General features: G+C 41.0%; 1 protein-coding gene across 1 annotated transcript in view; it reads right to left on the bottom strand.

The window, feature by feature from the left end:
* Positions 1-16,743, bottom strand: part of LRRC1 (leucine rich repeat containing 1) — a 99,953-nt gene that overhangs the window by 7,747 nt on the left and 75,463 nt on the right. Inside the window, exons 9-11 of the mRNA XM_074991163.1 lie at positions 14,944-15,062; positions 12,379-12,462; positions 24-139 (exon numbers count right to left, since the gene is read on the bottom strand). Of these exons, the coding sequence (XP_074847264.1) occupies positions 24-139; positions 12,379-12,462; positions 14,944-15,062 (319 nt within the window). The remainder of the gene's footprint in view (positions 1-23; positions 140-12,378; positions 12,463-14,943; positions 15,063-16,743) is intronic.

Consider the following 16,743-nt stretch of genomic DNA (forward strand, 5'->3'; position numbering starts at 1 on the left):
GGACACTATAAAATCTCTCTCACCTGTTTCCAGCTACGTTCAGGACATGCAGTTCACTGGCTTTTGAAATCTCAGAAGGAATTCGAGATAATCTGTTGTCACGCACAGAAAAGACATTAAGACTGCAGCACCCCCCAATCTATATTAAAAAGAGAGGAAAACTATTTTTGTTGCAGAACCATACTGTAGTGATGACATTTGGCATAGATCACACCAGATGTCAGAATATACTCAAGTTGTAATAGCTTCAAGGTCACAGACTGTAAATGAATGCCTCTTTAAAAGAACAAACAGAGAGAGAGAGACAGACAGAGACACCCCCCCCCCCCTCTGGTCAGCCTAGTGTAGTACTTTTATGTACAATAAGTTTTTAAAACTATACATTTCATTATTCAGAACCAAACAATCTCACCTGTTCCTGCCTTCAGCCTCAAGACCAGCTATCCAGCTGCATGGGTCCCTGTTGACTTCCTCCCAGGAAGTGTTAAGTTTTCCCCCTCAGCTTTTTCTTACCTTATACAGTAAACCCCCAATATTCACGATTTCGACTTGCGATTAACTTGCATTAACACGAGTTAAGCACAAGTCAAAATCCCCTCCCCAGCTCTCCGCTCCAGTCCCCGGCTCCCCCAGCTGGGAGAAGCTGGGGAGGCAGATAGCCAAGGCAGTGCAGCTTCTCCCAGCAGGCGGAAAGCCAGGGAGAAGCTGCGCCTGGCTCCTGCCAGCAGATGGCAGCCAGGAGCCAGGCTGTCACATGGTTCCCAGCTCCCCATCCCTCTGGGAGCCAGGAAACTGACCAGCTCTGGTAAGTTTCCTGGCTTCCCCCATCTTGCACATAATTTGAGTTAATTGAGGGTGCACAAGAGTGTAACCCTCAAAACTCAGGGATCTACTGTATTTCAATGTTCATATTCTTTGATTTTGTTTGTACCCCATCAAGTACAACAGAGCTTTGGGAAAGATCCAATGTTAAATAAACCAGTCAGCTCTTAACGCTTGTTGAGATTATAGTCACTAGAGTCAGCAACTAGCAACAGTGCAAGACAAAGTAATAAATACCTTCTAAATTAACATCTTCAGCATAGCATTGCTGTTTTATCAGAAGTTTCCAAAACTCATCCATTCTGGCCCTTAGAAGATGCCCAATCTACTTTAATATCTGCTGCCCTTTTTCCAAATGTGATCATCTGCTCCTCGTCTGCCTGACAACTAGGCTAACCTTATCCATAGCACTCCACCTGGGTACTGTATTCTCTGTTCTTTATAGTTACATGTTTTTACACCCTGATTTTGATGCAAAATATATTTTCACATGAAAGTCACAGGCAAAAAAATAAAAATATGTTGATAAAATCCAACATCAGTCACCTTTGCTCTGCATAGCACCTACTGATATCATGAGTACTGAGGTTATTGAATTCACCCAGCAGAAAGCTTCCTCAAACAAGCGTTAAGTTGTTTTCTTTAGATGAGAACCTTACTTACCTTGGGGCTGCTAACCAGTATAGCTAATTTTGCATTCATTTTAAAGAAGGAGCAAAAAAAACCACTCTTACTTAAAAGTCTATTCCCTCTCCCTCAAACCACATGTTAGAACAAAATATCAGACGCATTTTGAAACTTACAAATCAAATTCATTTAAAATCCGATTCCATTAGTAAAAGCAGAAGAAACTGACATGGATCCTAGTCTAAAAAGTGAGACTCCTTTTATATTTAATATATGGAGAGATACAGCTTAAGCAGTTTAATAATTTATCGTTTAATTAAATAGTATTTTCTCTCTGAAGCTCACCAAGATATAATTTACAGTATCCAGAATGCCCCTCCTTTGGCAACTTTCTTTTTAATATGAAGGTTCCCCCCCGCCCCGTGTAGCCAGCAAAACTACCAGTCCCATTCTCTTGCTAAAAGAGCCGGCTCCTTTGTGAGCAATTTAGTGATTTTTATTTTCCCCTGCCCATTACAAACAACATTCAAAGCTCTTAAAAATCTTTGATTACAGATCCTCCAATTACTGGTGCTAGTATCAACTAGCTATCAGAGCAAGTTCTACCTTGTCCAATGCTAGAAATTAATAATAAAAAGCCCACCCAAAATTTAATTGGGCATTAAGTCTTCCCATCCAAATTAATAACTTTAATCATATGCATTTAATCTGCTAGTTCCCTTCCCTTTGTTTAATAAAGGGTTTAAGAAATTGGAATTAATAAAACCTTAACTGTAACAAAAACATCCACTGCCTTCATCTATGTCCACATATATTTTCCACGAAAGAACACAGCATTTAACTGTGTACTAGAAACTGGCATTGAAAACACAAGAAAAAAGTTTCAAAATTACAATTCTGCTAATTTTATTTCACCACCTCTTTGCGGTATCAAATGACCACTCACTCGAATTCTTAATTAAGTTGTCTTGACAAATTCACAGCATATGAGGTGCCATCTAGGAAAAAAACAAATCTATTCAGTGTCTAATTGGTGTGTCTAATATGAGGAACTGGGAGGACAACAGCTACAGTCAGTGAATATTAGATGGGCTGGCAAGTGATGACTCACTAAACATAAAAAGTGTTTATTTTTTCTATGAATGAAGTTTGAGTAATTCAATCCCAGGAGCATGAGGATCTTAATATTTTTGCCAGACAAACAGAAAAAGCCATGCAGTCCTGTTGGGATAACCCACTAAGCTGAAAAGTTCTGTACTTTGACAATGAAAAATGCACCACGGTGGAGCCAGCTGATTTGAGTCATCATGCATTTAAAGCAGTTAAATGAGAGATAATAGATTAACTGTGGACTGAATAATATTTAAAAAGTTACAAGTTTACCTGACTCAATTTTCCAAGCAGCTAACAATTAAGAAAACACAAGAGACATTCATTTGATTTATTCTTCTTTATCTGTACTGGAGCACAGTCGGCTAAAAAGGAAGACAGAGTATAAATCTCTTCTCCCCCAATGAGCTGCCAAAATTCACATGTGGTTGCTGCCACCATCTTCAGTTACTTTACCATGCACTATTAATCAGAACAATCTAATAAGAGTTATGATTTAACTGATAAACAACTATTTGTATTTCAAAAGGAAAAAAAAGTTACACAGACTAAACACTGAAAGCTGCTTATGACACCATGTTCTTCCATGGAGGAGACAGCCTATACCCAGCAAGTAACATTAGGGGAAAACTATGAGACAGAATAAATGGGTAATTTGGAAGAGTAAATAGTGGCTAGAATGCATCCACCCACTGTAGGATGATACCAGGACCAAAACACAGAAGCCATTGAGGTAGACTGCCTACATTAAATAGAATATCAAAAGAAAAATGTGTCACTGTGGTCACTATGAAGTAATGCAATATTAGAACATTACTTGGCTGCATGTTATTAACTGAGAAAGATTCAGGGACTAAAGCCATAATTTTGTTGGTTTGGCAACATTATGTAAAATTTCAAACACATATTCAAACCATTACATATATACTAAATATACACAAAAGGCTTAAGCACACACTTAAACTGTAAATATGGATTTCATTGATTGAATGAAACTACGCATCTGAGGAAAATGTACACTTCAGTGCTCTGTTGCATTGGGGCTGCTTAACTGAGGACATTTCTTAAACAGTTGTTACTAAACTACATGCCATGAAGAGTGCAGATACACAATCAGTTTTAAAGTATATTCTACACCTACAACTAAACATAACAATAAGAAAACACATATTAATACTATAAAACAAGTTTCTAGGCTTGTTATAACCAGCTTGCCTAACAGTTAATTTACCTGTGCATTTCCCTTCAAAAATAAAAACCATAAAAAAAACAAAACAAAACAAAACAAAACAACCAAAAACAAGCAACCAACTCAGCTGGACAGATGGTAATCTGTCAGGTTGAACTGCGTATGTTTCAAATAAGATACCAGAGCCTTAAGACTGATAGCTCTGCAGCCTATTTCTGATGGTTTTAAGAAAATTAAGTGTTTCAGATTCAGGGAAAAAAAAAAAGTCACATGTAATGCGTGTGTTCATGATCTACATTAAAATGCAAGCGTTCCAGAAAATACACTTCATTGGATAACAGGAAAACTGTTCCATTAGCCTTTTTGTTACACTTTTTTGTTTTTCCTGTGTCTGACTGCTCTCAGCAGCAACATCTCTTCCCTCTTCCACTGGGAATGGCATTTAACCCTCACCTATGTTTGATTATTTCTACTTCCCTTGTTTCAGCCATCATCTCTCTATGAAGATAATTCAGCTCAGCCCACCTCTGATCTTCCCATGTCTGCCCAAGACCTTCTACCAGATGTTTCACCATTAATTAAAAGTTTAACTGGGTTGAAGCAGAGCTCTCTTTCCCCCTCAAAATTCTCCCACTCTTGCTGCTTTCTGCGTCAGTCAATACCACCATCCTTCATCTCTCAATTTAGGGATCACGATCTTCAACTCTCCTCTCACTCTCAACACATGTCCATGTCTTGCCTTGTCTTCCTCCACAATAGTATTCTCTCATCCATTCCCTAATCACTTCCAGTCATGATTCTTCCAGCCTCTCAGTTGCTCAACAACTATGTTATCCACAATCAACTACAACCACACCACTTCTTTGTGGACTTTGATTTTACCCTTTAAAGCCCTGCATTGCTCATCTTTCCTTGATCATTTACTCCATCTTTTTTGTGCTGCTACTTTGCAAATTTTGCCAAAGCTCCAGGCTCCATTTGTCTGCTTCTTCTCCTCCCCATTCCTCCAATGCAACTCTGTGCCTTGTTCCATGCTTGAAATACCCTTCTTGCAACTAACAAGGCATAACTCTTTCTAGTCTTGTCACTTTGCTTGATTGCTGCATCCTTCCTCCCAGCCCCAGGGTGGGCAAACGTTTTGGCCTGAGGGCCAGAGTAAAAGGTCAGGATGCAGACCACGGGCTGTAGATTGTCCACCCCTCCCTCCCTTAGCCAGTGTATTGTCTCTGAGGTGCGACTGTAGGATCTAATGAATTTTTTACGGGAAACAAGGAAATCTGATAGTTGAATCAGCTACTAAGCAAATAAAGACTATCCTACTTCAAGATTTAGCATAGATCACCAACGTAAGAAAACTGACCTAATATTTTCTATTCATTTAACTATTAATATTATCACCTACTTTATCAACTACTCATTAAGTATAGAGAATTAGCTATTTGTCTGCCGTTTGTTACCTCCTAATGTGATTCCTCTCAAAACCTGTTTTTTTCCTCATTTGAAAAAATATTACCTTAGTAAACATCTCAGCAGTACTTAGATATTGATATTAATAAAATTTCAGTCTCAAATTCCTAGAGGCTGAAAGCCCAGAAAATTAAAAAAAAAAAAATTAAAACATCCTATTTTGCTGTGAGCATCAGACACATCTATTTAGAGTGGCTTAACCACCAATCAACTTGCAAACACAGAAGGCAGGGTTTTCCTTGAACTCCAAACCACACACACTAGTTCCTCAAATACCAAGAAGGAAACATAGTTAATGCTGAAGAAGTTACCTGATTAGCATTAACAGAGCCATGACTGAAGGTCTCAGTGGGTTATGAAAAACTCGGTAAGTGAAAGAGGCTCATTGGCTTATTGCCCTATGTTCCTGATTCACAGTGTGGTGAGAAGAAAACTAGTGGCCTGCCACCAAGAAGTGTTTGGAAGCAGCTTTTACCCCAACACTTCTGTTCTGACACTTCATACTCCTCCCCTCCCGCCAAGGGATACCGTATACATGTGGGAAGAAACTGAGAGGGCAAGAGTGGGAAAACCCCATGCTACTCAGTTGCTTCCCTGCCTTAAGACTTAACAGAATTCCTGCATCATATCTTAATACTGACTCAGCTGCACTGCCATCTGCTGCAATGCTCTGACTGTCCTCCTAAGGGCAGCATGGGTTCCACAGCCACCAAGACTGGAAAAGGGGAGTGGAAAGCGAGCGAAGGGCAATGCAAAAGGAAAAGATGGGCTTCCTCTACACAGCTCTGCAGTTGAGTCTTGGTGCTGCCCTGGCTTCAGTTGCCCCAAATTCAGCCTAGTTTTTGCCAGCCTCAGGAATCTGAGGTGGCTGTAGGAAACAAAAAACTAAGGGCCTTAAGGCAAGCATGCATAACTGCTACCCAAACAAATCCACAGATTCACACCAGAGGGTCTGTGTGTTTGGTTAGTACCGGCTGAGCCTCTCTAATCCAGCACTCTCTTATCCGGCAACATCTGTAATCCAGCATGATTTTAGTTAGCCAGACGACCACTTGTCATGGGTGTAGCCAAGTTTCCCATAGTCCCATAAAGTTTGTTTAAGGCCACCAGTACTGGCTGTCAGTGTTCTGTGCTGTTACTTACTTAGCTGTACAGTAGTGCCTCAATTTACACAAGGGTTCTGCTCCCATGCACCCTCGCGTAACTGGAATTTCATTTAAGTCAGGGTGGCTTTTTTTCCCAGCAGAATGCACATACTGAAGCCAGGAAGCAGCAGTTGTACCTGTAGCTTCTTTTGCAAGGTAAGTCCTGGGGTTGGGGTGCAGCTGGGGAAGGTTAAGCCTGGCAGTGGGCTGGGACCATGGGAGGGAGAACTGGGGTTAAGCCTGAGGTAGGTTAGGGCTGCAGGGGGGGTGGAGTTGAGTTGTAGCCACATGGGAGTGGGGGGGGGTAGTTGAACTGTGGGGGCGGGTTGAGCTGAAGTAGCAAGCTGGGGTAATGAGCTGGGCTGCAGGGGGTTTGAACTGGGGTGGGGGGCTTGAGCAACATGCAAGTGATTTAAATGGGGAGGGGGGTGCTGAACCAGAGCTGTACTCAGGCAGTGAGCTGGTGGGGGGTTTGAACCGGGGCCATGGGAGGGAGGGTTAAGCCAGAGCCACATGTGGAGAGTCTGAAGCAGGACGGCTGGGGGGTTGAGCTGGAGCTGCACTTGGGCAGTGAGCCAGTTGGGGGGCTTGAACCAGGGGTGGTAGCACCGAACCAGAGTGGAGAGTGGGGGTGGTGAGCTAGGCTGCAGGGGCAGCTTGAACTGGGGTCAGGGGGGGTATCAGGATTTTGAGTTGCACTTAACTCGCATTAATGTGAGTTAAGCACAACTCGAAATCACACATTTTGAGGGTTTACTGTAATTTACTCCTAAATGTCTCTAAGAGCCCAGTAAGCAGTGGAAGTGTTGGTAATGTGCCAGACAATATTGCTTTCCCATGAGCCGGCAAATTCTCTAGTTTGGCACTGGTCAGGTCCCAAGGGTGCCAGACTAGAAAGGTTCACTATCTGCGCAATTATCCAGGAAACAGAAATCACTTCCCACAAATGTCATGTTTTTGGGACAACTTTTAATCCAAAACTAGGATGCAAAAGTCAAAACTCAGAAAATTTTCAAGGGAAGGGATTTAAAAAATAATAATAGAAAAAAAATCTATTTTAGGAGATGCTGAACAGAATTTTTCAGCTTCCCTGTGAAGTTGACTTGAGCTAGCTAACCTAGCTACCTGAAAGTCCAGCACACTCAGCCTCCCCCCCCAATAGATTTAGGAGCTAGAGAGGCCAGAGCTTAGGCTTTGCCAGCACCTGGATGTCTGGGGAAAAGCAGAAAGAGAAAGTGACAAGAGCCTTCAAAGTGGGCATTTTGACTTCTCCCCTTGAAAGAAAACAGAATTTTTCCCAGCAAAAAAATATTGATTTTAAAAAGTGGGTATTTTCAATCATTGCAACAAAAAATTTTGACAAGTTCTAGCTCTGATGCCAGGTAGTTCATTTCGTTAGATTACACGGGCTCATTAATGAACACAATTAATTAATAATTACACACTTAAGGATACTTGAATGTATCTGAAAGCTAGTGGTTCAGCACAGTAGTTTCACTCATGCTCTGCTCGCAGGGTGGGATTGAAGATTAGGGGAGGTCACCAAGAAAGTCTTTCAAATGTAAAGGAAATCAACCATTTGTGATAATGAACAAGTTTAAGCACAGTCAGCTCTTGCTGCAGTCGGAATTTTACCATGAGCTTCAATGACAGCAGAATCACCTTCAAGATATGGATACCATATATGCGGCTTGTTAAGCAATTGAATATTTGTCAGCCTTCATTCAGTTGTTAAAATTTTCACATTATGAATTGTCTTCGTAAGACCTTTTGAACTGAAAACATCATAGAGCTATTATGGTAAAGGTTTCAAATAACCTTGAATTGCACTACAGGTTGCACCTCCCTTGTCCTGCATGGTCGGGACCTGCCGAGATCCCAAACGAGAATTTACTGGATGAGGGGCAGTCCAGAGCTTCTGTCCCCAGACAGCTGTGCATTTCTGGGGCTGCTATGTCCCCAGTCTTCAGCCTCCCTCCCTTGGGACTCCAGCCCAGCCTCCCCAGAGCTGCCATGGGGCAGGGAGGAGTTCCTGCACCGAACACAACCGAGCTGGGCACTCTCTCATCTTGGAACATCCATGCTCCAGCACCAGATGAGAAAGTACCCCATTTCAAAGATTCAACCTACATAATTATGTAATAAAATGTCAAATGGCTCCTTACTACTTTAGGAAAAGACTGGTTTCACAAGTGCTTATAGACGTAAGTACATAAACAGTAGTATGACTGGTTTCCCCAAACTCCACACCTAAAACAAAGTTTAAAAACTACATTCTTAGTTGTTAGAGCACTGTATATCATTAAAACAGACATATAATCTGACATCACAAGTGTAAGTTATGTCTCTGCTTCAGAAAGCAGCTCTAGGGAGTTGGTAGAGGAAGAAGGAGAAGACAGGATTATTAATATTTAGGGGCCAGGGACCATCATCTTCCCAATGCCACTGTGACAGCCACCTTGAGTTAAAACACAAGACACCAGAAGAATTTAACATTTGGAACTCATTACACAACGTCTGTATCGAAATCCTCTTGAGAGGCGAATAAATGGGAAAGTGGTGGTGAATATGGTATACTCTTACTACCAAGTAGCCACAAGCAAAATACTTCCTTACTCCTGCCAACAAGAAGAGTGAATGAAAAGGTCTTCGATACATGTAACAATAGTGTTTTATTCAGCAGGAAAGGGGAAGCTGAAAGATTAAGGCCAGGTCTACCCTACGCCAAAAAGTCAACTTAAGATATGCAATTCCAGCTATGAAAATTGCATAGCTGGAATCAGTGCATCCAAAATCGATTTTTCTCACTGTCCACAGAGAAGGAGGATGGAAGAAACTCTTTTGTCAACCTTCCCTACTCCTCGCGAGAATGAGGAGTACCAGGGCCAGCTATAGATCCCAGATGGTTCAACTTAGCACATCCCCACTAGGCACACTAAATCAAACCCAGGAAGATTGACCCTGAAGGAGTTAATCTTCTGGTAAGTGTAGACATACCTTAAATTCATCACCACCATGATGAGATTAACAATACCCTGGAAGGCCACTCCTTAACCTGACCATATACTGTATCTGACACACCACCTACTAGGCTGGCCAGACTACTGTTTTTCCCTTTAATGAACTTCCATTCATCCCCTCCTTCTCCATTCAATTTTACATCATGAACTTGTGCCACAAATGGGCAAAAGCACTCATATTTTGCTTAAAGCCAGTATTTGTGGTTAATATAGGAGCTATACTGAGTAAACAGAACATTTATTACACCAAACATGGGTAGCTTGAACAACACACATATGACCCCACTAGAGGTCCTTTTGGGTGAGTGGAGTCCAAAATGATATTTGTGTTTGTAAAAGCACAAAGATCCAAGACAGCCACAAATGCTAATTAACAGCAGTTAGGTGGTTGCTTCAATGATGTGTTACCCATGAAAGCAAGTGAAGTGAATGCAGGGTCTACCACATGGATCCAACTGTATAACTTATTTTCCATTTGTTACCATTACCAACTCTGAATTCCAAACACTGCCTTTGAGGTGAGAGGTTGCAACACCAATCTGCAACAGCTTTTCATGAGGTTTCAAGGGCTAGCAAAACAGGCACAAAGCCAATGCATTTACACAGAGTTAGAGTGCCACAGCCTTTCGTTAGTGGTGAAAGAAGACATAAGATTAAAGCTTATTCTGATTATATCAAACACTAAAACACCACACAAAACTTCTTTGAAATCTTTGGATAAAAATGCTAATTAAGGGAACAGTGCTTTGCAAAGGTGACTATTAAAGGCTCACATGTTTTGTAACTTCTCTTGGCTGTAGCACCAGGCACCTCAAAGTTTCCCTTCCTTCTTCCTCCAATCCCCGCATCTCACCCTCCCACCCCTCTCCATTTCAGGGACTCCAGCTCTTTCTGTTGCATGCTCCTGCCACAGCTTGGGTCTGTGTATGCCCCATTCACCCCACACAAAGCATGGGCACAATATTGCCATCTAACCCATTCATCTCTTCCCTCCACGTTCCCATTCCTCTCCCCAATAGCAAGGAACACTAGAGGCTCTGCAACTGCCATTTCCCACTAGGCCCTTGTCCAGGTGTGGCTCCCTCATTCGTGCTAGCTGGGTCTTGTGTTGTCTGACCCCAGTCCTAGCTCTGTGGTCCCCCTCCTTCATTTACCATCTGTTCCCCCCGACTCCACACCTACAGTCTCCCTCCCACCTCAGCTGCCACGCTTCCCTCATCACAACTGCTCCTGCCAATCCTTGATATCCCCACAACCACCCTCTTCCTTCTGCCTTATTCCCAATTCACTTCTCCCTGCTCAACTCAGGGTCCCTCCCTGCCCCCAGCTTTTTTTCCAGTTCCGGTTTCTTCACTCTTCCCCAAACCATGCCAGGTTTCTGCTTTCCACACCCCACTCCAAGTTTCTCAGCCCCACTACAGGTCCCCTAATCCTCCCCTTTCCTTCCGCCAACAAACACTCCCAATAAGGGTCTTACTTCCAGTCCTTTACACTACAACAGGGATGTCTAGTACGTTTGCCTCTTGCAGCAAACACGACACTCACTGCAGCGAATATGGGGGTGGCCAACCTGCAGCTCCTGGAGTCTTTAAATGCAGCTGCTCCTGAGATCCACATGTGGGGAGTGCCATCCATCTGCTCCACACCTTTGCCCCAGTGGGAGAAGTGCGTGGCAGCAGCAGTGGCGTGAGTTGTTGGCACTGAATCATAATAGGGGGGCTGGGTGAGGGCATTCAGTTAGAGCAGGTGGGGGGCTGTGGGAGCCTGGCTTTGGGGGAGGGCATGTATTTAGAGCGGGGGAGGGGGCAGAGGGGAATGGTTCAGCATGCCTGGCTCTATAACGTTTTGTATAACAAAGTGGTGAATATGAAGAGAGGACAACCACAAGGGTGGGAGTCTTTGAATTCCTATTGGACACTGCAGGGCTACAATCTCACCATGCAACAAGCAATGCTGCTAGCTCCACTATGAGAAAGCAGCAGCAGGGGGCAGCAAAGGGAGTGTTCTGTCTGTGGTACCAGGCAATCTGAGCAGGCTTGGATTTCAGATTCTCCTCTGAATCAGCTTTTCTGATATTCTAATTTCTGCTCCCCCCCACCGCCCAAAGGAAAAACAGATTCAACAGAGTTCTGCTGGCTGATGGCTAAAACATTCCTGGACATTTTTGGAACTGATCAGATGCAGCATTCCAAAGACTTCATGTCACAGACTCGCACGCCAAGTTGAGTGCAGCATCTTGGTTTGCTGGGCCAATTATCTATACGACATTCAAGCAAAACGCAGGGCTCTATTACATGGCTGGAAGAGCGGGGAGTTAAACTGAATCAGTAGCACAGATGAAACTAGACACCAGACCTCCTAACCCTCAGTTCCCCTGCATTAGTCACGTCATACTGGTTCACCCTTATTGTACTCCCCAGTAGTCTAGCACAAAAATTACTGCTTTAGGTCTGGCTGTGTAACGACACAACCAGCCTTTAAAGACTTTCACAAAACAAAAATCTGAAAATTGCAGCACTTCATATCATCTCTTCTCTCTTTCATACCATTATTAAAAGTAACTATTCATGCACTTTCTAGCCACCACCTTCTGAAAAAGATCATCGATTTTTGTTGTTTCTTCCCTCTACTCGAAGAGAGAGCCACGTTTGTATTAAAGTCCACTGAGTTACAACCAAGACTTTAAACATCTGTCTTCGGGGAATGCTGGGTGTGACGTTTGCAATCCAAATCAGTTTATAGGAAACTACTTACATCTTTGACCTCTTCTTCAAATACCATTATATTAGTTCCTCATTGGCACCCAAACTACCTCTGCTTTTGTCCAGGCCTTTGCATACCAATAGACAGCGCCTTGGCCATAGCCTGTTAGGTAGGAAAATTCTCCTGTAATTATGTAGAAAAAAACCTGCCTACTACTTCCTACAGGCACCTATATTCACCATTTTATTGGTAACAGAATATCTATTATCAGAATGGTTAACTGCATATGACATACCTCTTTGGGCAAAGATATTAATTTGTTTCTGTCGACATTCAAATTGTTCAGCTTCTTTAGTTTTCCAATGCTTTTCGGCAACTTCTGTTTCAATGACAACAAAGTGACACATGAACAAAGTTTCTATGATCACAGTGTCAAGAGAGTAGTTTACCATAGTTTGAATGTGACCTATGAGATAACGCCCTTTTTATAATCAAGAAATTTACATATAAGAGACTACTCTGATTCATAGTCACAAGTAGGCAGTGTCTACACTAGCCCCAAACTTCGAAATGGCCACGTAAATGGCCATTTCGAAGTTTACTAATGAAGTGCTGAAATACATATTCAGCGCCTCATTAGCTTGTGGGCAGCTGCAGCACTTCAAAATTGAAGTGTCTTGCCGCCGCGTGGCTCATCCTGACAGGGCTCCTTTTCGCAAGGACCCCGCCTACTTCGAAGTCTCCTTAGTCCCATCTGCTCATAGGAATAAGGGGACTTCGAAGTAGGCGGGGTCCTTTCAAAAAGGAGCCCCGAATGGACGAGCCACACAGCGGCCAGCCGCGTCAATTTCGAAGCACCACGGCTGCCCGCATGCTAATGAAGCGCTGAATATGCATTTCAGCGCTTCATTAGTAAACTTCGAAATGGCCATTTGAATAGCCATTTTGAAGTTTGGGGCTAGTGTAGACGTAGCCGTACTGTGCAACTCCAATGACTTCAGGGGAATTCCATGGTTGTAACTGAGGGCAGAATTTACCCCTTGTTTGTTTCAGCTTCTACTCAAAGTGCACTCCTTACGAATTACCTTTGTGCTACAATGGCTCTGTAGACAACTTAGAATGCATATTAGTCTAAGTTTCTTTTTGAAGGCAGTTTTGAAGAAGTGGAAAACAAAACAAATAGTTCCTACTATAACTAAACATCAGATTTTATTTTCATTCAATCTGTATAGTATTAAATGGCTGGCTGAAACTACTAATTAACACAGCAGCGAGCAAAAGGAGCAGCCACACGTAGAAAAACACAAAGTAACAGCTTCCTACACTACAGACTTTACATATTCATTTTAAGTGACTAAGCCTTTTGAAGTAACGACTTTCTTTTCATGTCACGTCAGAACTTTCTGAGGCTACAGGTAAAAGACAGGGAAATCTGTTTAGATAGATAGAGTATAATCTTTGGCTGCCACTTCCAAATATTACCTGCTTCCCCTATCTGAAATTCAGCATGAATTCTCATTTGGGACTCTATGGAACAAAGACAAAAGGTATTTCTTGTAGCTACCCAGACTTATGTATAAAAGCATCTCCTTCTGGATTAAAAACGCTCAGATAAACTCACTGGGGCAAAACCAAATTCTGCCACCCAATCCTATATGCAGCAGACTGACAATTCTTACTATTACTTAAGAATCCAGATTATTCCACTCGTCCAAAAAGATGCAAATACAGAAGCAAACTCCTACTACTACAGAACAGGCTGAAACTCTCTAGTCTGGTATGCTCGTCCAGCAGCATCCACAATCAAGCATGATTTTAGTTAGCCGGATGACTATTTATCATGGGTGTGCCCCATAAAGTCTGTTTATACACACTAGTCCTGGCTCTCAGTATTCTGTGCTGCTTCCCCGTAAGCCCAGTGAATAGTGGAAGTGTTGGCAATGCTGCTAGACAATACTGACCTCCCATGGTCCAGCAAATTCTCTTTTTCAGCACTGATCAGGTCCCAAAGGTGCCAGACTAGAGAGGTTCAACCTGTTGTTCAACTCACATTATTCCTTGCAGTTCCATACGCTCAGCTGACACAGGTAAAAGGGTGTGTATAGTTTTAGTTGATCACAAGTGCAGCTCTACTTCAAAATATGGACCATGTAAAAATGGCAGATTGAATATAACGACATACTATGGTCAAGCAGAGTAAAAAGATCTAGGACAGTACTCACATCTGTCAACTTCAATAAGTTTTTACTCATTAGTACTGCAGAGCCACCACAGCTAATAGTGAATTGGGGTCCATTCTGCTTTTGCATCAACAGAACTGAGAACCAAGATCTAAGTACAGTGCCAAGTTCTGCCTTCAGTTACACCGGGACAACATGAACAGTTTTCCTGGGATTTGCTCAGGGTCTGTTTGTCTTTAACAATGATGCACATATTTAAAACAGTCTAAACTAATTGAACTAAACTAAAATGTAGGTCTTGCCATTGGGCAAGAAAATCTCTATATTTGTATACAGAGTATACTTTCAATAAGAGTCAATAAAACAAATCTAACTGCAGTGACATTTGCTCATATATACACTCACAGAGAAATAGTAATTTAAAAGTGAGAACTTTGGTCTACCAATATTGTATTCTGGAAAGTTCTCCTTGAATATACTGTCATGCACAAATACAGAATAGAAGCAATATGACTGCCATGATAATTATACATTTTTTAATGCAAACTCCATTGAAGTGTACTTAGCAGAGCTATAATTGAAAGGGAAATAAAATAAAAGCATTACAATCAAGATGAACTCAGTGCATAGCTGCAGGCCTAATTACTACCAGCTATTTGAGCAGCCAAGATTATACTCACCAGCAGCTGGTTTTCTGTTAGAACTAGTTCTGTAAGGTTTTCACAGTCTCCTATTGCTTCTGTCAACTGAACAATTCTGTTCTGATTAACTTTCAGGATAGACAGCTTCTTTAAATTTCCTACACACAGAAGAGAATTGTTAAGTTTGGTGAATGCCCTCAACGATATCTGTTCCCTTTAAGATTAACGCATTAATATTGCTGAAGTTCATATTCTAGCCCATCTCCAATGGAAGTGAATGTCTAAATATTAAAAAAAAATTTTAAAAAATTAATATTTACTGTTACTGTATTACATTTTTTGTAATCCAAATGCTACATTGAATTGTTTCTTCAGATAACCTTTACTAGTTTTGTAAAGCTACATCAATATTGAATATTCCTTAATCAGAAAACATGTAATGCTTTGGACTTCATTGCTAACGGAGATTGAACACAAATAGAAAAAAATGGTAAGGAACTCTAAGCATGTTCAACAGCAATCAATGGGGATTGTGAAACTGCTTATAACCTACCATGTGAAAACTGAAAATCATATAAATGAATCAGAAATACGGCATTAGGTGCAGCTTCTCTTCTGTTAGAAAATTTTGATGTATTTCACAAGTTTTCTAAAGTGAAGTTCAATAGCAAAAATATGGTGCTAGATTTGGACTATAAAAACCTCTCTTGAAATTACACATTATAAATATAAACTAAAAAGGACCATTTTACAGTTTGCAACAGCTGTGTATAATTGTACATGTAATGCTCATTTCCATTTCCATTTAGATGCCGAACTGCCAGCACACTATAGCTCTGTTAGATAATGAAAATAAAATATTCATAAATTGAAGGTAGGATTGTTAACAATGGAAGAAGAGCTCAAATTATACAGTGTGTGCCTCAAATAGTGACCCCATAAACCTATACGAAAAAGGAAAAAATATTAGTAATTAGTTGAGCTTGAGAGGAAATGCTCCCAGCAATAAATGCTTTTAAAATCCAATAACTGACAGGTTTGCTGGGGAGAAAAAGTGTTTTCAATTATGTTTCATGAGTTTAAAGTTTGACAAAGTGTTAGTATACCACATCAATGTGTTAGGAAATGGAAAATTATTTTATTTTACACACAGAAAATGGAGGATAATCACTATCTACATACGACTGAGGAGTTAGGGAGATCACCATACAATATTTTCTGATACGCATATTAAAGCGTTTGAAATTTTAAAGCCTCTAGTAATCTGTACTGAGATGCAAGTACTAAAAACTAATGTAATACTTATAAAAACTGAACCCATGTTTAATTTTCTATAATCAAAATACTGTATTTAGTTAGAATATGCAGATTCATGAGGTGACTTATGATGCCCTTAGACTACCATACAAAAAGATGTTCAAAATACAGTTATAGTCCTGAACATTAGATTATCACATCTTTTGTTACATAATGAATTCTTCATCAATTTTACAAGATTTTGTGTGATTTTCCTTTTTGCTTTGCATTCTTCCAATGGTGTACTCTTATAACAATTAACATTTTCAAGCATTTGACTGACCTATAGTATTCTTGGTGATTTTTAGCAGGTAACTGAAAGCATACTCTAAAGAATCCCGAGGAGGTTACACTGGTAAACACTGCAGTTCAGTAAATATCTAGCTATGCAGAAAAATATTTAAGTGGGCTAAGACCAAAAAGCATAGAGGGAAAATTCCAACAATCCTATCTGTTATTAGTACATGACTACGAAACTGAAATCTGCACATTACCCTCAATGTCTACAAGAAACAAATCGCTTTTTATTTTTTGCATTCTGTT

Source organism: Carettochelys insculpta, chromosome 3 (assembly GCF_033958435.1).
Source record: "Carettochelys insculpta isolate YL-2023 chromosome 3, ASM3395843v1, whole genome shotgun sequence".
Classification (NCBI taxonomy): Eukaryota; Metazoa; Chordata; order Testudines; family Carettochelyidae; genus Carettochelys; species Carettochelys insculpta.